This window comes from Galeopterus variegatus, unplaced genomic scaffold (genome assembly GCF_000696425.1).
Source record: "Galeopterus variegatus unplaced genomic scaffold, G_variegatus-3.0.2 Scaffold271, whole genome shotgun sequence".
Classification (NCBI taxonomy): domain Eukaryota; kingdom Metazoa; phylum Chordata; class Mammalia; order Dermoptera; family Cynocephalidae; genus Galeopterus; species Galeopterus variegatus.
Genome location: NW_007726382.1, coordinates 265,795 through 287,597, shown reverse-complemented (window position 1 = coordinate 287,597; position 21,803 = coordinate 265,795). Strand labels below are relative to the sequence as shown.

At 43.3% G+C, this 21,803-nt stretch overlaps 1 protein-coding gene across 2 annotated transcripts in view; it reads right to left on the bottom strand.

Annotated features, from left to right (window-relative positions):
- Positions 1-5,498: 5,498 nt before the first annotated feature.
- Positions 5,499-21,803, bottom strand: part of TULP4 (tubby like protein 4) — a 191,633-nt gene continuing 175,328 nt past the window's right edge. For both annotated transcript variants that reach the window (XM_008566830.1, XM_008566831.1), the window contains 5 exons: positions 19,408-19,552; positions 18,204-18,297; positions 14,653-14,796; positions 9,563-12,075; positions 5,499-7,748 (listed from right to left, as the gene is read on the bottom strand). In XM_008566830.1, coding sequence (XP_008565052.1) covers positions 7,632-7,748; positions 9,563-12,075; positions 14,653-14,796; positions 18,204-18,297; positions 19,408-19,552 — 3,013 coding nt within the window. In that variant the 3' untranslated portion in view covers positions 5,499-7,631. The remainder of the gene's footprint in view (positions 7,749-9,562; positions 12,076-14,652; positions 14,797-18,203; positions 18,298-19,407; positions 19,553-21,803) is intronic.

Here is a 21,803-nt window from a genome sequence, read left to right as displayed (position 1 = left end):
AGCAGGAGTCCATACTTGCCTCGTACATACTGTGGTGTCTGGGCTGGCTGCCTGTTTACCTGGAGAGAAAGAAAATACACTGCTGGTCAAGCCCAGGACTCAGTGACCCAGACATTAAAAGGAACTGCACCCACTATTGGGTGCAAGTGCAAGATTTTGAGAGGCGGTTCCTAGAAGACCCTTGAGGTGATGCCTGGCGAGGCCAGAGACACTGGGCTGACTCATGTGAAAGGAGAAACCATAGACCACTGGGATGAGCTGGAGAACAAACCAAATAGAGACTAGATGTCCCCTGGTCCCCAGCACAGACTGCGGAATGGTGTCAGGACTGGCCTTCTTCCTTCCTATCTTGGACAAGAGTGGAAAAAAGAAGCACTAGGATCTCTCCATAGCTCAAGGGTTGATGGTGGTGGGAGATGGTGAGAAAAAGAAGGTAACTCGATGTGAGGTACTGCTACTTGACTGGCCTTTACCAGCAAAGCTCCCCTATTTATCTGGGGGAACAAGTAGGCTGGGGTGGTGCATGCAGTGAAAATGCTGCATAATCATTGGGCTCAGCAAGTGCCTGGAATGGAGCAAGAGCCAAATGGCAAATGGGATACCTGAATTTCTGATAGAACCAGCTTGGGAGAAGGCTTAGACAGTTCACAAGGCAAAGAGAAGAATGCTTTGCAAGGTGTTTAAGCACTGTCTTGAGAAGTGGCTAAAGTTTAATAAATTCTGCAGATTTATTTCTCCTTAAGACAAACTTAACAATTTCTCTTCTATAGATGTGTAACTTCCCAGAGAGCCTTTACCTGGCCTCCACATTAAGTGTTAAAAAAAAAAAAAAGGTCTTGAAACTTCACTGAAGGCTCCCATGCCCACTCTAGAGAGCATCGACGGAGGGCTCTTCCACCCTCTACAGCACGAGGAACACTATCTCTGTAGGGGGAAGTGGCATGGAAGGCAGGAAACCCAGCAAAGGAAAGCCTAAGGGATAGGCAGAGCCACTTCTCCCCCGACTGCTCAGGTTCCTGCTGGGGCCCTGTTCCACACTGGTGCACCTTCTTTATCTGAAGTAGTCATTCCAACAGAAACTTTACACAGATTCCAGAAACAAGCCTGTCATTCACGTGGATGGTTTCAGATTCTTTAGTACATTGAGCAACTCTTCCTGAGATGTGCAGAGAAAAAATCCACACAGACCTACTCTTTTGTGATGCCTGGGCGAGTAACACAGCCTGTGAGCTGATGTTCAGCCTTGTAAAATTCAATAACAAGTCCTCAACTCTCACACTATGGAACAGACAAGCTCACCTGGTGAGGAGCCAGGATAGCCCACCTTTAACACCTCTTTTCATGGAAAATGCCTAAGTAAAAGTAGCTCATAGCTCATTACAGGACAATAGTTACTAAACACCAGAGCAAGAAGCTGGGAATAAACCAGCCTATTCATTAATGTGACCCAGATATCTTGGGATCTATTTCAGGATTAGCTCTTGTCTATGGAATCCAGAAATCATTTCAACCTCTTAATGATCCAGTTTTCATCTGGAAGAAAGGAAGGCAACAAGTATCCACTTCATAATGGAGTTAGGAGGTTTAGCTATGGTTAGTATCTCCGCAACCTTGGAAAATTGCAATGTAATCTCCATGAGTCAGTCATTTCTCTTCTACAGTGAGTTGATGGCGCTAGGAGAGCTAAATTGATTCCCTATTCTTTTAATGCTACCAGAAAATGAATACTGAAAACTAGAATTAAAATACAATGCAACCTTTCCAAAATAAGTTTGTAGAAAGAAAGAGATGTGCTAAGTCTTCTTACCAGGGCTTTAAAAATAAATCACTTCTGGAAACACTTGCACTGAATGGTCCCAAAGCTGACAAAAGGGGATGACGGAGAAGGCAATCCTGGACTTGGATCCTTTGCACAGACCAGATACATCCCGGTTGTTAGGGTTCTGATGCTTTTGGCAGGCGGTAGCGGGGGTGACGCGGGACGGATGGGTCAGGTGGGTCTGTTTCTGACTGGGTGTCATTGCTACCTGATTTAAATGATGAAAATATAATATATATTAACTCGAAGTTCACAAAATTTCATAACAAAATGAGATATATTTTGATTCTTATAAAAAAATTTAGGTAAGTTAGCCATCTATGACTACTACTATTTAAAGCACAGATTTATAGTCCTACAATTACTTTAAAATTTAATTCATAATTGGAATTTGTCACAGTTAACGGTGGTTTTAGTTCTTCTGTCTTCTAAAGCCTGAGTGTTCACATGTCCATTTTGATCTCTAAAAAGGACCAAAAGGGTAGTTCTGTAAGTGTATGCACGTACTATAGTGCTCACAGGTGAGCGTCCCATGCCCCCAACTTCCCACCTCCTGTGCTCATAGAGAACTTGCGGGGAAAGAGAAGAGGCTCACTAAGTACTCATTAGTAATAACAACAATTAACAGTTAATATTAGCACTTATAGCTGAATTGCTTAAAAGCTGGTTTTAGGTTTCCTACAAAGTAACAAAGAAAGTGTCAATATATTAAGTACCTCTGATCTTTTAGGTGCTCTGAAGATGCATTCCTAATCAGGTCCTCTTTAAAAAAGACAAGAAAAACCAAAACCAAAATCAAACTAACTCATCAAGAGGACAGCAGAATCTCTGACCTCTCAAAATGGGCAGCACCATGATGATCTCAGGGTCATGACCACTGCCAGAAGTTACTCGGGGACTCGAAAGGCAATCGGAGGATCAGCAGGTCATGTCAATGGAGTGAGGTGATTTCTTCTCAAAGGATTCAAGACCCACATCTAAATACTGCACACAAGTAACTGACATTTTTTTATCTGCAAAATTTTATTAAGCAATAGCTCGACAACTCTTACAACTTCAAATCATCAAGAAAAAAATAAGGAGATTAATCCACTCCAATAATAAAGACAAAATAATTTGGACAAACCACTTCCTTGTGAATGCAAACCATGAATGCCTTCTGCACAATCTAATACACAAAATACGTAAGGAGAGGCAAATGAGGTTGAGCTCATTAAAATGCAGTTGGGAATCTCAACAGATCTTGCTTGGAAAGTAAAACAATGCAGGATGCTGAATTAAAAAACAAACACACGCACCAACGTTAGAGGAACTGAAGTGCACAAAGCAGCGCACATCATTCCCAAGGTTTGGACAAGAACATGCTGGTGGTCTTGTTTGGTCTGGGACCTGTGTACCTGCATTGCACACGTACGCTTAAAAAAAAAGGAAAAGGAAAATGCCAGTAGTAATCAATTCAGAAATTATGTCCAAATTTACAGTACCAAAATAATGCATTTATAAACAAATGCAAAAGCAATACCCCTTTGGTAAATAATACAGTGCCTTTTTCAGTCAAACGCATAACCCATGCTTTTCTACAACACGAAAAAAATTTTTTTATCTACAGTAAACGAGATTTTAGAACCCTCCCCCTCCCCTTAAAAAGAACTTGTAAACAGAAAATATAGGTACAAGTAAGTTACAAGAAAATTGCACAAAGCCAAAGAAAATGAAAACAAAATAAGCCACAACTCTTCAGAGTTTTATCAGCCAGAGATAAGGAAATACACAAATGGTAAGGAGTTCAGAGTTGTGTGCTGTTACAAAATCCCAGGAACTCAAACAATATTTTTGACAGATTTTTGTCTCAACTAACTTTGTTCACAACCACTGATGTGGCCAAATGATGCCTGGCCCACACAGGGACAAAAAGGGTTCCTTTTTCATAGGTGCTGGGTGAAAACTTTCCTTTCCAAGAAATCTTTTTGTCGTTTATTTTTTTTTGGTGGCTGGCCAGTATGAGGACCAAGAAAGTTTTTGAATATGAAAATAGTGTGACACTTCAGAGCACACTAAAGAATTCAAATCAACCTAGAACTATACTTGTTTGCTCTTTTTTGAACCCATTCTATGGATTCGGAAGCAAGTGGTGACTTATTTTAGGGCTGTTCTCAAGCCGTCCACTGAGCGGGGCTCACTCAGATGAAGACTCCTCTGTCTTTCCTGGAATCAGTGCTTTTGTGTAATTTTATCAGAACACACACAATGCACTTAGAGGTGAACTTTCTAAAAATGTTATTTTAGATGGGCTGGTTTCTATTTAGTAGATAGCTCATTAATACAGGAAAATAAATATTTCTCTTCAAAAAGGCAATGTTTTTAAACATACTATCCACGTTTGTAAAGTGGAATGATGAAACTGTTCCATGTTGAGTGCTCAGGCTGTTAAGAGCTGGGAGGAAGTTTAGAAGATTGTCCAGGCTGTCCTTGCTATTTGATAGATGGAAAAATGGAGGCCTGGGCTGCCCCAGGGACTTGCCCAAGGTCACCCTCCAACTCAGTGGCAGAGCAGGCTCGGCCCTGGGGTCTCCAACTTTCTGCTATGATTACAAGATGAACATAACACATTTTTGCATGTCCTCATGGGACACTCGACAAGGTAACAATGACTGTGGATGAAAAAAACCAACTGCAAAATCCTTTGACTTATATTGCTGTTAGAGCTTTGAGATTTTCCTGCTTCTTTGGTCCCAATTTTTCTCAGGCTATACATTCAATGTGTATATTTTACACAAATCTGTGCCTTTGGTTTCATGAGATTAGAGCTAAAACAAATTTAAAACTGTTTTTTATGTTTGTTAATATACCACTTCCCTCAAAATGTCATGGATTCTTTATGTAGTTGACTGAACTAATGGTCTTAAATTTAGGGATTCAATGAGATATCTTGATATTCATAAATTGCTATTAATAAACATGAAGTACCTAAGGTTCTGCTACTTTAAGAGCTAACTTTACTAGTATTTAATCAACTGAGACTGACTGAACGAAAGCAATTTTAAAAATAAGTAAAACCACCACCATTAACTTAAGACACCATATCACAAGTGCTGCAGCCATCAGCTTAAGTCTGACTTGGCAGGAGATGAGCTCCTTCTTTGGGAGGGGAAGCAGAACCGAGGGGCAGGTGCTGCAGGCTCATTCCCACTCTGCAAACATCCAAGACAGGAAGCCTATGTCTCCACCTGGGGAAATGTCTTTTGGGGAGTAAACTAAGAATTTGGAAAGTTTAGTTAATTATTTGATACAAATATCCACTTTTCCTTCTCACATGTAACTTTCATTCCAAGAATTTCACCCTATATTTGCTCTTATCAAATAAGAAAAGTTCTAAAATGTACCCTTTCATGGTCTTTATATCTCAAAAACCAATCAGAACTTTTAAAACTGAAGCTTCTTATTTGATAGTTCCTTCCTTTGCTACTCTCCTTCTAATAGGTCTCCGTTCCTCACTTCATATCCTTTATTTTTAATTAAAAATAACATTTTCAAAAGAAGAAGAAATATTTTAGGGTATGTTATCCAAAGAAATATTTTCCTTTGTATATAATCAATACCACAAAATACAAAAAAAATTTTTTTCAAGAATACAAATATCTTTTCCCGATTAGAAAAAGTTACAAATTGTCCAGCAAAAAAACCTCTATCATATCCTCTTTATTTCTTGCAGCAAAATATACTGCTACCAAGTAAGTTGTTACAAAGATACTATTTTTCTAAATAAATAATAAAATGGACATAACTCACCAATACATAATAACAAAACAATTCCTAAGAACACTATGAAAAGCAAGATAAATAATTATCTCTTGAACAATAAAACAGGGGGATTGCATTTAAATTATTTTAGAAATAGGCTATAACCATTATTGCACAACTAATAAGCATTAAAACACCACATCAAGCTAAAGAAACTTATATAAAAGAATAAGATTACTCTGAATACATTGCTAAATTCCTTATGGAAGAACTTACCCAACAAAGAATCAGGTCCAATAGTTTAAAATATAAAATGGGAAACTATGGTATTAGCTGGGAGATGTCCTCCACCATATTGAAAAACCTCACCAGTATTTCTTAGGGGTTTGGAGAGAATAGTGAGTGATGTCATCTCACTCAGGGGAAGTAATGTTTCTTTAATTTTTAAACCAAAACAGAGGATTTAAAAAACTTTTTAATCTGAAAATGCCTTTCTATAGCATCTTCTACTTCTCTGTTTCCAAATAAAATCCAAATTTAGTGCCCAATGCCAGAAGATAGTTCTCGTGTTCCTGCTCTAAACATCGTCACAGGTATGAATAACTGAAAAGACTTAACTGGGTCTTGTCATCAGGGCTCAAATATTGCCGAAGGTGTTCTCGTGAGGAGGGGAAGGTGGGAAAGATATTTTGCAATTAGCAAAGTGTGTTCAACCAACTACCCTAAGTGCTATACTTTTAACAATGTTTTCCCAGTGGTTTATCTCCTCAGTAAACAGCCTGTACAGTTCATAAACAATTTTCTTTTCTTAGAGAAGATTGTGGAACTTTTGTCATAGATTTGACCATGCTCCTATCTTTCAATACCTTGGCGAATGCTTACAATTTTTTTGGTTACATTTCCAATATGACAGAAAACATTTCTAGTTAAATCAATTTTAACATAGCCAAGAGAAGGAAAGCAGTTGGTTTCAAATAAAGTCTAGTCCACACTTTTAGAAAGAGAAAGCATAGAACAGTAATATCTAATGGATAAGATCATGTTTACAGTAACGTGTTCCAGATTAAAAAATAAAAGGGGCAGAAAGAATAGAGGCTGTTCTCAACAAGTGGGGCTCTAGTACTCTCTGCCACACTATCTGAGAAAACCATTGCCTCTGCCACAGCCTGGGGTCTTTCCCTTCTTGTCCCTTACCTTCTCCTGAAGCCACTTACACTGAATGATCATCACTGATCCTATGGAACTCTGACATATGATGAAGCAGGGGAGTCTTTTGAAATGAACATCCTCAGAAGAGGCATGTAGCCCTTGTACTGTTACAGGTCACACCGCTGAGCCATCAGGTTATGCAGAGCGCTGAGAACCTGTCTACATGCACAGCTCATTCCTCACCCAGCATCCCTTCCCTGACAGCATGATGAGCAAATCACATTTATGCCTGGAGATAGCACCCCTGTAAAAAAGCCTACTTTTATTAGTCAAACATGGTGCATTTGCTCAAATACCCTTCATTAATCAAGTCACCTTGTGAGGAATAACAATGATGTGTGTGAATTAAATGCTACCCCACTGTCTGAAAGAACAGGATTTTTGGTTGTGTTTTTTAAAAAGGGTTTTTGTTTTCATCCTAGAGGTGATGTTGGAGGAGTAATAAAGGCTGATGTCGTGGAGAATGAATATAGTGCATATTCTGTAGGTCTACAAGAACAGCAGGCTCTGAGGCAGTCCACCCTCACTCTGAAGGGCCCTGGTCCCGGCCACTGACATAAGTGAACCCTGTAGAACATTACCACACCCAAGCTATATTTCCTGAAAGAACACCTGGTGCCTCGCACCCTTTGCCTCCAAATGCCACTCTACTGAAAGAAGAAAAGACAGACAGTAAAGAATAAAGCCCAAATAAACGACAACGACTAGGGGCCAGTGCCCTCTCCTGGCCTGACAGGCTGTTCCAGTTTCACGGTTGTCTTCTGGTCCTCCAGGCACCCTGCCTGCGCCAGCTCCTCTAGCATCTCCAATCAGACCTCTTCGAGAGGCTCGTTTGCATCTCTCTTCTCCCCGCACTGTCTCCTCACTTGAGGCGCTGAGTCACGTTGGCCAGGGCCACTGCAAAGGCCTGCACGGCTGAGAAGGGGTACTGGAAGTCCAGAATGTATGCGTTGCCATCAATTCGTCCAAACTGCATCACCTGGGGGCAGTGTGGGAGGTGGGGAAGCAAAGACATTCAAGAAAAACAAGGTAGGAAGATGGCACCCAGGTTTGTGTGGCTCCTGATGGGAGCAGACAGCATAGCCTATGAGATGTTTTTGCCAACCAAAAGGACTCTGAATCTGATCAAGCTTCTATATCAAACTACAAGTCTGTAGGAAACAAGGAGACAGAGGAACATGTTAAACAACCCAGAGGGGAGACAATGAGCAAAATTCAGAATGTAGGGAACTCTACAGGTCAGATGAAGGGGTTTCTTCATCAGGGGAATAGAAAGGAGAAAAAGAAGAAAGAAGAAACTATAGGCTAAAAGAGACTTACGAGAAGTATCAGTCGTAATTGCCGAATGTCACTGCCTCAGAGAGGAACTCCCTAGCCCCCTTTATAGAATACAACATGCCTCTTTCCCACCACGCTCCGCCTCCTTACCATTTTACTTGTCATGTCACTATTTCCTGTAGCCACATTGCATTAGATAATTATACTACATTCTGTTATATACATTCATTCGTTTATGGTCTTTCTCCCACTTTTGTAAGCTCCACGATGGCTTTCTCACAACTCTAATTTCAGCACGTAGAGCAGGGGTTGGCAAACTTTCTCTAAAGAGCTGATAATAAATGTTTTAGGCTTTGTAGGTCATATGGTCTCTGCCACAACTACTGAACTCTGCTGTTGTCAGGTGAAAGCAGCCACAGGTAGTACTTGAGTGAATGTGGCTGTGTTCCAAAACGGTTCATTTATAAAAAGAGGCAGCAAGACAGAATGGCCTGTGGGCTGCAGTTTGCTGACCCCTGGCTTAGAAGATTGCCAGCCTTACAAATATCTGTCGAGTGAATTACAGATTGAGTATCTCTAATCTGTAAATCCCAAATCCAAACTACTCCAATGAACATTTCTTTTGAGCATTATATCAGTGCTTAAAAAGTTTCAGATTTTGGAGCATTTCAGATTTCTGGACTAGGGATGGTCAACCTGTAACGAAAATGCAAATTTAAATATGAGAGGTGAAAGGACTCCCAGGATGATGAGGAAGGAGTTACGTAGCAGGTCTGGAGCAACCACTCCAGGCTGGAGCAGGAAGCACGGACAAATTACCCAGTGTTTAGCTGCATCAAGAGGAGATTCACATTCTGGCAGAACTGGGGAATGACTTAATAAATACACAGAGAAAAAAGCAAATAAACAAAAACTAGGCAATTGACATGTCAGAGAAGAAAAAAAAAAAAAAAACTTGTACAACAGAGTGATATAATTGAGCCATAACACATGGCTTAGCTGTGAATCATACTTACAGGCTAAACAATCAATGTATTGATTTAGTGGGAAAGGGGGAGAGGGAGAGTTCACATGCATATGTGTGGGGCAGGCAGAAGGGGGTGAGGAAAACTAACCCTCATGTTCCTCGGGAAGAAGTCAACATATGAGGCCCCAAATAAAAAGTCAATACATGGAAGTATAAATGTGTTCTTTAAAATATGATGGCAAATACCAGAAACAACAAGCTGAAGCACCCGCCTCTGGGAGAGCAGGTATCACAAGTAGCGGGGGGGAGGGGGCTGCTAGTTTTCCTTAGAGATCTCGCAGAATCGTTTGACTTTAAATACTCAGTACATGCATCACCTGGATTAAACATAAATAAAAGAAAGCAGTGCACACTGGAAATTGTAACTCCATCTGACTCCTCCTAAGAGATATTAGATATTGTCCACATTTCCCATTTGGCCTTTTGGAAAGTGCTCTAGGATGTCCAAAACACCTCACCCAGCGGCCACAGCACCAGAGCTTTCTTACCTGCCGCCCCTCCAACTCGATCTGGAAGTTCTTGGCCGACTCCTGGGTCACCCGCCCTCCGAAGTCCAGCTGGTACACCTGGGTGGCCTCGTTCCACAAGGGCTGCTTATTGGCCATCACGTACACGAAGCCCTGGCTGCCCAGCCGCCCGTCCTCCTTCTCGCTGGCCTTCCGGCACTTGAACTCCTCCAGCTCGCTGGCCGCGCGCGGGTTCCGCTTGCTCTTCCACCCCTTCTTGCCGCCCTGGCTCTGGTTCATGAGCTCGTCCCCACTGATGAACAGTTCGGGCTCACTGTCCGAGCTGTCCTGGAATTCACTCGTCTTACTCAGCTTCTTTGACTTCAGTTGCTCTTTCTGACTCTTCGCTTTCTTCTTCTCTCTCCCCAGGCGGGGGCTGGAGATGAGGGAATTAAAGTCACTCAGAGTCCTAGCCTCCTTCTTCACTCTGCCCTCGGTGATGGCCTGAACACTTCCTTCCTCTGCTCTGCTGTCCAGGCGCTTCCGGTTCTTCTTTCCAAACTTTTCTGTCCGTTGGGGGACCGGGCTCTCTGTCAAGGAGAGCACTTCTTGGAAGTTGTCTGTGGTTTCTGCCATCACCTCTGTGCCCATGTGGCTTTGGAGGTCAGCAGGTGGTGGGGACACAAGGGGCTTCTCCACCACCAAATGTGGCTTAGGGGGGAGAGTGCCCTGGGGGCTCTGCATGGGTGGGCAGGTGCCATAGGGACTCCATGGGTGCAAGGCGACAGGTGGCAGCTGTAAACTAGAGCATGTGCTGCTTCCTGGGTACATGGGGGGCAGGGTGCAGTAGGAAAGGCTGGGTGGGTAGGTGGGCTGAAGGACCACAGCGGACTCTTGTTGTGCAAACTGCGCTGGGGACAGGACATCTTTGGGGGAACAGGGAGCCTGCACTCCAGGCAAAGGGGGGTTGCTATAGCTTCCTGGATAGGCCACTCCCATCCCATAGCCTGCTTGGAAAGTGGCAGTAGGGCTGGTGGGAGACTTGGGGGAGACGAAGGGCACTCGGGACACGTCCAGGTGCTGGCCCTGACCTAGCATCAGAGGGGACAATTTTAAGGTGTTGGGCACTGCAGTCTGTGCTGTCCTTTCCTGAGGAACCCACACATCCTCACCCAGCACAGGGTCCCATTGGTAAGGGGGTGGCCGTTTCACGGCAACAGCAGCTTCGGGCAGCAGGGGGTGCCTTAGGGGCTTCTCGAGCTGACAGTGCTGGGACAGGGTCTCATCCTCTGTGAAAGCTGAGTTGACGTAGTCGACATGGTCACGGGCACTGTCGGGCGGGCTCAGGAGGCTATAGGAGGACTGGGAGGCTAGCGGGGAGGTGCTGACTGCATGGGCCAGGGCACTGGGCTGCGAGCCAGGCCCCGCGCTGCTGCACTGGCTGCAGGTATACAGAGCAGGCGGTGGCCGCGCAGGGAGCTGCGCTGCAGCCGCCCCCCCAGGCCCGCCCTTGGGCTTGGCCAGTGGCTGCAGGAGGGCTCGTGGGCTGTCGGCAAGCTGGGCCATCTTGAGCACGGCCTCGCGGTTGTTCCTCCGCAGGGTGGCGTGAATGAGGCTGCTATCGGGTCTCTGGGCAGCAACCCGCCCCTGGGCCAGCTGGCTGGCAATTTCGGGATATGGGGGTGGGTCCCCAGTGGGGATGGAGTAGCGAGGGATGGTCAGGCGGTTCAGGGTGGCACTGGTGCAGGGCTGGGGGACCTTCTTCTCGGTGGCTGTAAGCCTCAAGGTGGCAGAGCTGCCTGGGCCGGGAAGGGTGTAGGTGTTCTGGGAACACAGCATCCGAGTCCGGGGCCGGCACACCTCCTCCACATTGCCGCTGCTGTCGAAAGTGGTGATTCTCTCATAGCCCAGGGGTGTCTGGTAATGTGCTGATGTGGAATAGAGGGAGAAGTCACCCTTCTTCAAGCACACATCCACTGGGGGCTGTGGTGGTGGCAGAGGGGGCGGCGGTGCTGCCGTGGTGGGGGCTGCAGGGATGGTTCCTGGGTAAGGGGGTGGAGGGTTCATCTTGGTCACCTGGACCTCCTGGGTGGCGCTAAAGACCACAGCATCCCCCTCAGCTGCCAGCTGTGGCACTGGCCTGAGGGCTTTGGCTGACTTCTGCAGGTGCTCGTGTTCTCGGTCCCCATGGTCCAGCAAGGACAGCTGCATGGGCCCCTGTGGCAGAGGTGGTGGTGGCGGTGGCAGGGACAATGGAGGGGGATTTGGAATGATGCGGCCCATTTCCACGCCTCCGAAAATCACCTGTCCAGGGTTGGAGTAGCGGCTGGAGACAGGGTACTGGGTGGCACTGTCACCTGTATGTTCTGCTGCCCCCATGGCTGTGGTTTGATTGGTCAAGATGTCCAGCTGCACATTTTGATTGGCCAGGAGGGACTGCACCAGCCCTATGCTCTGTGTGGGGGACATTGCTTGAGCCGAGCTGTGGATGGGGGCTATAGGGATGTTCACTGTACAAGGTGGGTTATTCTCAGGGATACCAGATGCTCCCGTCACTGGAAGGAAATTAGAAAAAGGAACTGATTGCAAAACAGTGCCATGAAACTGGGTCAGAATAAACAGTACATCAACCAGTTCTTTTGCATATGAAATGCAATTGCTAGAGGCTGAGATGTGTTTGCTTAGGGAAAACTGGACCATTCTCACAGTTATATAAAGCCTCTCTAATACTTCTGGAAGAACAGACAGGCAATCGGTGAGCTCTGCAGGGCAGCCTGCAAGTTGTCCATTAGCAAAGAGTGTTCTCAGAGCTTCTCAATGGCCACATTTTAAAACCTTCTGAATTTGGTACCATGCGCCTGAATGGCACCATCACAAATAATAAAATGTTTAAAGAAGCTTTTCTTAGGATATTCATAAACTGACCACCCTTTCATGTAAGAAGAGGGCAACAGTACAGTATGAAACTCCACTGAGGACTTGCAATGCCTAGGCTTCTGAACAGGTGTATCCACAATTATGCATTGGTCGGTGTGGGACATGTCATACAACAGATGTGTGTCTGAAATTTGTATGCAAATCAAGTTCTTATAAATAGAACCATGTAAAATGTAGTAGAGAAATCAATGAAAATAATCCTCTAGCAAATCTGCATCAATTCCTAATTTATTACTAGGATCATTTCCTAATTTATCTGCTTTTCAGCATCTCAAACAGTATGTAAGGTAGAGCCACACTGACTAAAACCCTTTAAATATATCCTGTTTGTACTTTTGACCTGCAGGCAGGGACTCAGAGCCGTCCTTTGGTGCTGCCCTATCTCAAGTGCCAGTGAGCACAAGTGCAATGTTGCTCCTCCAGGCCCATCAAGCCACACTCTGTGGACCCTCCCTCAGAGAAAACTGCCGGATCTCTGGAGCATGGTGCTTAGTACTTTTGGCAACTAGTGTATGGTCAGAAAATATGATTTAACAGGGTAAATGTAAAGGCTGGCTGATCTTCCACCAGCAGAACTGCAGAATGAAGCCAACTGCTTTGTTAAAAGCTAAGCCCACCTGTACTGCCTGAAACAGACTCTCCCACCCTTCTCCGGGGTCCTCCAGCGAGACATAACTCCCCTCTGGCTGCATGAATCCAGGTCCTGTCTCAAGTTTCTATTATTCCTGTTCATATCCCTCTTTCAGGTGGTCTGTCATCTTTATGGAATGTTGATGGCAGGCATCTTCCCCTTTAAAGAAGAGTCTCTATTAAGTTACCATCATTAAATGTAAACCCTGAGACTATGTTCCCTCCTCTCGCTGGGAACCACAGAAAGTAACGACAGCAGCAGTAATCACAGATGAACATTAGAGAGGGCTGTATTAGTCACCTTCTGGCTGGGTGTTAAGAGGAAAGTATAAAAGGCGCTCCTAAATCCAAGATTCTGAAATAGCAGGTGACGCGCTATAAAGCTCAAGTATGTGAGGCTTTGCCGAATCGTGGGTACTTATGTGGCTGTACAACCACACCTACTAGGGCTGCATTAGTCTAAAATGCTTGCTGCACCTATGCAGGAGGCGTACACCATCAGAGAACCAAGGATGTGTACTGCCAGAAAGTACAGTAGAGATCATTTTTCAAGTAAATACTCTGGACTGGGAGAAGGTCAACAACCCCCCAACTGAGGTGCCCCAGTGAGGAGCTGAGCCTGGGCTGGAATGTGTGTCCCTACATGTCCCACTGTGAGGACCAGAAACAGTCAGGTCATAACGTACAGGAGAAGTCATGGCCCATGTTGGGGCTCCTCTAGCTCAGAAATAAGGGACTTTCAGAGCCTTGCTTGGCTGGAAGTAGAACAAAATTATAGGTGGACTTTTACTTAGAAAAGCAAATATTTTTCAAGTACCCTAGAGTAACTGAGAATAGTTTCATACAATTAATTGGCAAACTAATCAGAAATCATTCTAATCCATTAATCAAAATAGGATCCTTTAAGGATCCCCCCACTAGAAAACACTTAAATTAAGATGCTATAAATATTTGACAATCTGTACACTGGAATTTTAATATTGTGTACCAGATTGTACTTTTACCCTGGGCCAGGCCTCTGAGCATGGAGACATGCACCTCACGGTGGAAGAGAGATGGTTCAGCGTAAAGGCTTTGCATCCTGGAGATGGGGCAGGTTTGAGAAACTGGGCTCTGAGGGCACCACGGGAACCCTGGAGTGAGGAATGCTCTAAGCAGGGGCTTCAAAGGGTGAAGGCTGCCCCTGATCAATGAGACTAGGTTTTAGTTCTGATTTTATTTAGTCCTGATTAGTTCTAACTTATCTTTATCCAGGCACATGACTAAAAGGGTTACTGTGAGGATGATGTCAAAACAAGATATCAAAAGTGCTCTCTATGAACATGAGGCATCACTGCCATCTTACCTATCCATGCCCTGGTAGCTATTTTCCTTCCAAAACCAGTGCCAATCTGTGACCTTTCTCCTGGGACATGACACTGCATCTACCAACCTTACTGAGGCAGGTATGCCTTTTCCAAACCAAGGCAGAAGGCTATCATCCTCAGTAACTTACCACTCTGACCTCTTTGCATGATCTGCTAAGACAGGGATCATGACAAATACATCAATGTATGTAAACGCACCTGGTAAATCATCTTCATCTTCACTGAAAACATTTGGGTTGAAGACAGGTAAATTAATATAGTCCATGGAAATCTTTCGAACTTCTGGGAGATAAATGGTCATCTGTCGTGGCTGGAGATGCAGGAGGCTGGTTTTATAGATTACTGGTGGGAAGGAAAAAGGGCACAGTGAATAGAAAGACACCAAGGAGAGGCAAAGTGTCAACAGAGTCACAGGAAGAGAAATAGAGGGCTGTGGTTTTCCTGCCATAAGAAGACAGATTTGCTCAGGCAGGGCAAAGCATCCGAGAGGAGCTCTTCATCTCTCCCTGGTACTGAGGCGGCCACACCAGCTGCAGTTTTGAATTCAGTAACGGCAAATTCTTGGTTTAGCTTAGCCACTTTGCCAGCGGTTTGTCTGCAGAACTACAAATTTCTTTTCTTTTTTTTTTTTTTTTTTGTCTTTTTTCATGTCCGGCAACGGATCGCAACCCTCAGTGTCGCGCCCGCACCGGACGAGGACCGGCAACGGGATCGCAACCCTCGGTGCTGTGCCTGCACCTCGCTCAGCCAGCGAGCGGGAACCGGTCTGTATGTGGGATCTGAGCCCTCGGCGGGAGCGCCGCCGTGCTCCCAAGCGGCGCACTGTAGCAGTGCACCACCGGGCCAGCCCAGAACTACAAATTTCAAATGTTAAAAATATATCTTAGACTTAAATCCCTTTTGGAATGAGCTGGGGTATGAAAAATATATTTTTTTAAAATCTCATTTGTAATTCAAAGGATAATTTAGTGAACACAGTTGTGATAACCAGAGTGCCAACCTCATGGGAATCTGGGGAAACCAAGGAGCTGTTTGAAAGCAAGTGCGAAATGAGGGGTGACATGGCAGCAAGCAGGAATAAAATGCTGCCTCTACTCAGGACTGGGCTCTTGTACTGACATTCAATTTCAATCCAATGATCAGGTTAGAGATTTATAGGGAACTTCCATATAGTTTTTTTAAACCCTAAGATTTAATTTGATTAACAGGAACATTTCAGAGAAGGACTAAATTGCAACTAAAATATTCAGAGAAGACAAAATAAACTTAAAAATAATTAATCTGAATTTAAGTTTCCTAGGTAGGTTAAAATCAGGATGAAATTGCCCTATCAACTTTCTTTTATGTTTAATACTCTTTCCTGTGAGATATGCAGATACAGATGCAGGATTTTGATGCATTTTTTGTTAAGATAGGCCACATTCTGCCTCCACAGCTCTAACCTGGGCTCAGCAGCTGCCCTGTGCAGGCATCGGTGAGGCTTGCTCTTGGACTTGTGTGGGTGAAGGCACATTTTCCTACCCAGCGTATGAAAGGCCTTACTCGTATTCATCTCCCTTGCCCGCAAAAGAAAGAGAATATGAATTTTGGTTTAAAACTCCCATTTGGCTTAAGAATTAATGCATTAAAGTGCTATTCTTAGTTGTTCAGACTGACAAAGAGCAATAAAATAAAAAACCTCAGGAGGGATTAGAAAAATAACATCAGTTGTCTCTAAATAAAACTAGGTAGCTGGGAAGGAGGATGAGAGAGATTTTTACTGTGTACTCCTTTGAATCTTCTGAATTTTGAATCTATTACATACATATAAAATTAAAAAACACAACAAATTAAAGATAAAAAAATTCATGGTTCAGATTATTCTAATTGAATGCAACTATCCATTGTGAGAAATAGCACTCACTTTTTAAGTCCACTAGAGTGTCATATAATGTCTTTGAAAAGATTATTTAATGGGGCACCATATGTAACATACCTTCTAGGATCCACAAGTTAATTTCTTTCCTATAGTATAATCAAGTGGAAAATTCTTTTAGATTGACAATAGTAACCATATGTACCAAAATGCTCTTTTTAAAAAGGTCAGTTATTAGGATAATAATTCTATTGCTGTCATACAGGAAAAGCTTTAGTCTTAGGCACCCAACATACTAATGTTGGAATAGCATGTGCCTCAAAGGCACTCACAGGCTCTCTCATTTTGAGATCCTTAGTGGCTTATCTGTGGATCTACACAACATCCAAAAAATAAAGGGCAGAATGAAAAAAATCTATTAAGTAAATTCTCATTTCCATTCCTTGTTTCAGTATTTACTATAGGCAGATGGCTAAACTTTCAGCTTACTGATGTGGGGATAGTCAAGATATTCAAAATATGGTTATTAAAAATTAACCATATCTGTCAACAGGGTACTGATGAATTACTGAACAACAGGCTTCTGTGGTCATCAGAGCATTTCCAAGTTGTTGAAATATTATAAGAGGTTTCTTGGCATTATGTACACGGATGCTCTATTCTTATTTCCTAATTCTTTTTTTTTTTTTTGCATTTTTGTGACCGGTAAGGGGATCGCAACCCTTGGCTTGGTGTCGTACGCACCGGCCATCCCTATATAGGATCCGAACCCGCGGCGGGAGCACTGCTGCGCTCTCAGTGCCGCACTCTCCTGAGTGAGCCATGGGGTCGGCCCCTAATTCATTTTTGTGTTTTATTTTTATTTCCCTTTTTCTTTGAGCTGAGAAACCTCAAAATAAAAAATCCAAACACAGTGCTATTTAATAAATCTCCAAAGATGCATACACAGCTACATGTCTTTTTAACATCTGATTTGAAAAAATAATTTATTTTAAAGGATCTGTATATAAAACAACTCTTACAGGAAGATTCAGAATTTTTCAACAACCATTTTTAGTAGGTTCCACAGAACACATTCAAGATGGCAGGACACAGCCCTGCTGGCAGAGCTGGCCTGCAGAGAGCTGTGCATAGTGTGAAAGGATTCAGCAACTGAGGACGGTGGTGGTTGGGAGGCAACACAGCTCCTCACTCACACAGGCCTACCCAGCAGAAGGAAGTTGCTTTGAAAGGATCTTCTGCCATTTTCATTTTTTCACTGTCTCTGAGATAAGTTTGACAAGAGATTCCTACTCATCTGAGCAGGAGTACAGATGAGAATGCAGATTCTGAGCTCTGGCCCAGCTTTGTACTCCCTTCGTTTAGTTTTCCTTCATGTCTCAAACTTGTCATGGACAGAATACTTATGTGGTACTGAGAAATTAAATCTGTAAATATTTACCCCTAGGAACTGTAGGAACAGTCAGCCAGTTCCTTACAGTCTTCAATGCTTTCTTCTCCACTCTCTTCAGAAGGAGTTTCTTTTGACTCAAGAACCTAGACACTGATACCAAAATCTGCCCACAGTAAAAGGCCTAGAAGTCAAAATAGCCAGAAGTCTGAGAGCTCTGACAGAGATATCAGCTATTTCTTTCATTTTTATATTTCTATTGTGTTTTCAGTCAGGGCTTATATCAAAAAAATCAAAGTGCCACTGACAAAAACCAAACAGAATGGTAAGCATAGTTCCTGCCGAATCACAATGGCTGGAGTCAAGATCTGGAGGTAAGATACAGGCTAATCTTTCGCTGTCTTAAGGGCTCATTTTCTACTTTAGGCCACTGAAAGTTGAAATTGGATTTTTTTCAGTCCGAGTTGCAACTGGGACAGTGAGAGAACAGGACATGGATTTTACCTGCACCGAGGTTGGTTGGCAGGAAAGCAGCCAAGCCCACAATCTTAAATTTGGTTCCCCAGATATTAGACGTGACCTGAGCAAGATAGTTGTGCTGTGGGGGAAAAAAAAGTAAAAGCAAGAATCACAATCTATTTCCATATTTTCTTTTGGTCACTTAGTAAGAATGTTAACATGTATTGCTTAAAAAGCCACAAGTGTGCACTACCAGAAATATTCATTCCCTACACCATTCTATCATTTTTAAGACCAGAAACTAACTAGAGCATGCCAGGCACCCATTTTTTAATGGTGATGCATAGAGCTGGGGGGATGGGGTGGGTGGTTGCTGTGTCCCAGTGTATCTGCATGTGCGTAGCTTAAAAAGCCCACCAAACAGATTTGAACACATTTTTCTTTACCTCTCCTTTTCCCCAACAGCTGGACTAGAGAGGATACCTAACTTTGAATCCATTTTTATCCTTAATATTTCTCCTGGAAACATCAGTTGCACTGGTACCATTATGTCCTGAAACTACTCAATTATCTGTTTTCTCATTGAATTAAATTTTTAAAAATTTAAGAAGTTATCACTATAGGAAAGGCACATGCACATGAGTGCACACGTGTGTGTGTGTGTGTGTGTGTGTGTGTGTGTGTGTGTGTGTGTATGCAAGAGCAAAAATAAAGATGAACAAAGTACAGCTTTTCAAGGAGAAGATAAGGCTTGCAATGATGTAACTAAGAAATACAAAGTCACTGAGAAATGTTACAAGGAGTCATACAGCAGATGTGTTGGCACATCGTGGCTGAACCAGGACAGGAAGACTTTGTGGAGTGGCACTGGAGTTAGGTCTGGAAGCACAGGGTCAGAAACAAGGCCGAAGAGATGGAGAGGTAAGCCCCAAGCAAGACAAGGGTTCAGGGCAGGGGAGAGGCAAGGGTGGCTGTAGCACCTGGAGGGTGAGGCAAGTTGTGGGGCCAGAAGGGAAAAGCAGGCAGGGCCGGGCTGTGGAGTCTGGGACAGGGGTCTCTCTTGCAAACCCTGGGACTCACTGCAGGGTCAGAATCGGCTTGAGGGGCACAGGAGAAGCATGGATGCGTCTCAGCCAGAACGCCACCTGAGCACAATTCCTGTGGCAGCAGGGCAGCTGAGTGGTGTGGGCAGTGGCGGTGAGCAGGGCAGACAGGTGGGGCAGGAAGGAGGCACGTATGGGTCTACTACCTGAGTGATGTCTTCAAAAGGGAACTCTCTCCGTGTTAGGCTGGGCGACCCGATGGAGGGCTTGCGCATGGGCAGCCGAGGAGACCGGGAGATCTCCTGGGCAGCCCGGGGCAGCTTAGGAGACTTCCGGGCCTCGATGCTGATCCTAGGGAGATACCAGGCAGCCATGTGGGAAAGGCGAGCTCTCCCTGCTCCCCACACCCCTTACCCTGTTCCCCCCTTGCCCTGCCCCCACTTCTCCTTCTCAGTCCCTAATCAATGACCAGTGCCTTAATTGAACAAAGTGCTCCCCCAGCTTCTGCTTTATGGACATGAGAAAAGAATGATATACTGTATATTAAATAATGTATATTTAAAGATATATTGAGATGAGATCTAACAATTCATTTGTAAGGAACCTCAAGAATTAACTGTCTTTGTCTTTCACTTTCTAAATGTCTACATGCCTTCTGCTAGGGTTTTGCACAATCAGTCCTGGCAAAAATGGCAGGTGGGAAGAGTCATTTCTCACCCTAAAGCCACAATGATTTTAAAAATTCCTTCTACAACAGTTTGGATTTCAACAAATTTATCCTAGCATTTCACCACCTGCAACATTTAAATCAAATCACTGAGTCTAAAGTTTTTCTGCTGCTTTTCAATCCCATGTTCTATCTGTGTTCCTCAGTTCCATTATTTATAACATGGAGACAAATGTTTAATGCCAGTCTACCCCAGAGAGGGCTATAAAAAATGAATATGGTAAGGTTTATTGCATTCTATGAAAAAAATGCATTAAGCCTCACATATACTGTTTGTGAACTTGATAAGCAACTTTGGGCCCTTGAGGAATGGGGAGATGGGGGACTGAGCTGATTAAAGCCATGAGCTAGGACAATCAGCCTTGCTGCTGTGTGAAGGGGTCCAAGTGGGGAAACACAAGAGGAAAGAGGACCAGCCACAGGGAGGCAGCACTCTTAAAAGGACATTTACAAGTAAAGAGTTTAGTTGCATATGTTTTAAATATCCCCTCTGCTTAAGCAATGGAAAAAGCCTAAATACTGTGGAATTGTAGGAAAGTTCATAATTTTATGTGCAATTTTAACAAGCTTTAAAATAAAGATGAAAAAAATCAATCGGATTGCTGGAGCAGCTGAATATTTGGGAAAAAATGAACACTTACCCCTAATTCACACCATGCACAAAAATTAACCTGGATATAAAGTTAATCTGAAATGTACATGTGAAATCTAAAACTATAAAGTTGCTGGAAGAGAAGAGAAGAATGTTTTCGTGGCCTTAGGGTAGACAAAGATTTCCTAAACAGGACATAAAAAGCACTAACCATAAAAGGATTTCACATATTAAACTACATGGCAATACATATATTGGACAAAGGACTCATATCTAGAACACATAAAGAACTCTTACAACTCAATAAGATTAAAAAATAAAAATAAAAATAAAAAATGGGGAAAAGATGTGAACAGAAAATTCATAAAAGAAAACAGCCAAATGTCCAATAAACATAAAAAGGTGCTCACTATCACCAATCACTGGAAATATAAACTACAATGAGATACCACTACATACCTACCAGAATGGATAAAATTGTTTTTAAAAAAATGACAATACATCTGTTGGTGAGAATGGCAGCACCTGGAACTCTGACACATTGCTGGTGAAATTTAAATTGGTACAGCCACCTTGGAGTACTACATATATCTAACCCATGACGCTGTAACTCTCTTCATAAGTGTACACCCAAGAGAAATGAGTGCATATATCCACCAAAACACTTGTATAAGAATGTTTATAATGAATTTATTCAAAATAGCCTCAAAATGGAAACTAACAAATATCCACTGATTGGAAAATAGAATAAACAAATTCTAGTATATTCAATGTAATGGAATACCATAGAGCAATAAAGAAAAACAAACTACTGATACATACAACGTGGATGAATCTCAAAATCATTATGCTGAGGGCCAGCCCATGGCTCACTTGGGAGAGTGTGGTGCTGGTAACACCAAAGCCACGGGTTCAGATCCCTATATATAGGGATAGCCGGTTAGCTCACTTGGGAGAGCGTGGTGCTGACAACACCAAGTCAAGGATTAAGATCCCCTTACCAGTCATCTTAAAAAAAAAAAAAAAAAAAATTCATTATGCTGAGCAAAAAGAAGCCAGATAAACAGAGTACTTATTGTTTGACTCCATTTACATGAAGTTCAAGAACAAACAAAGAATCTATGGTGACAGAAGTCAAAACAGTGATTACTTCTGGAAAGTGAGTATCAAATGTTAGCAGCACAAGGGACTTTCTGGGATGATGGATGTATTGTTGATCTTGAACCGGGTGGGGAGACAGTGGCATATCAACTGCACAATGAGCTAGGTATTTAAGATTTACA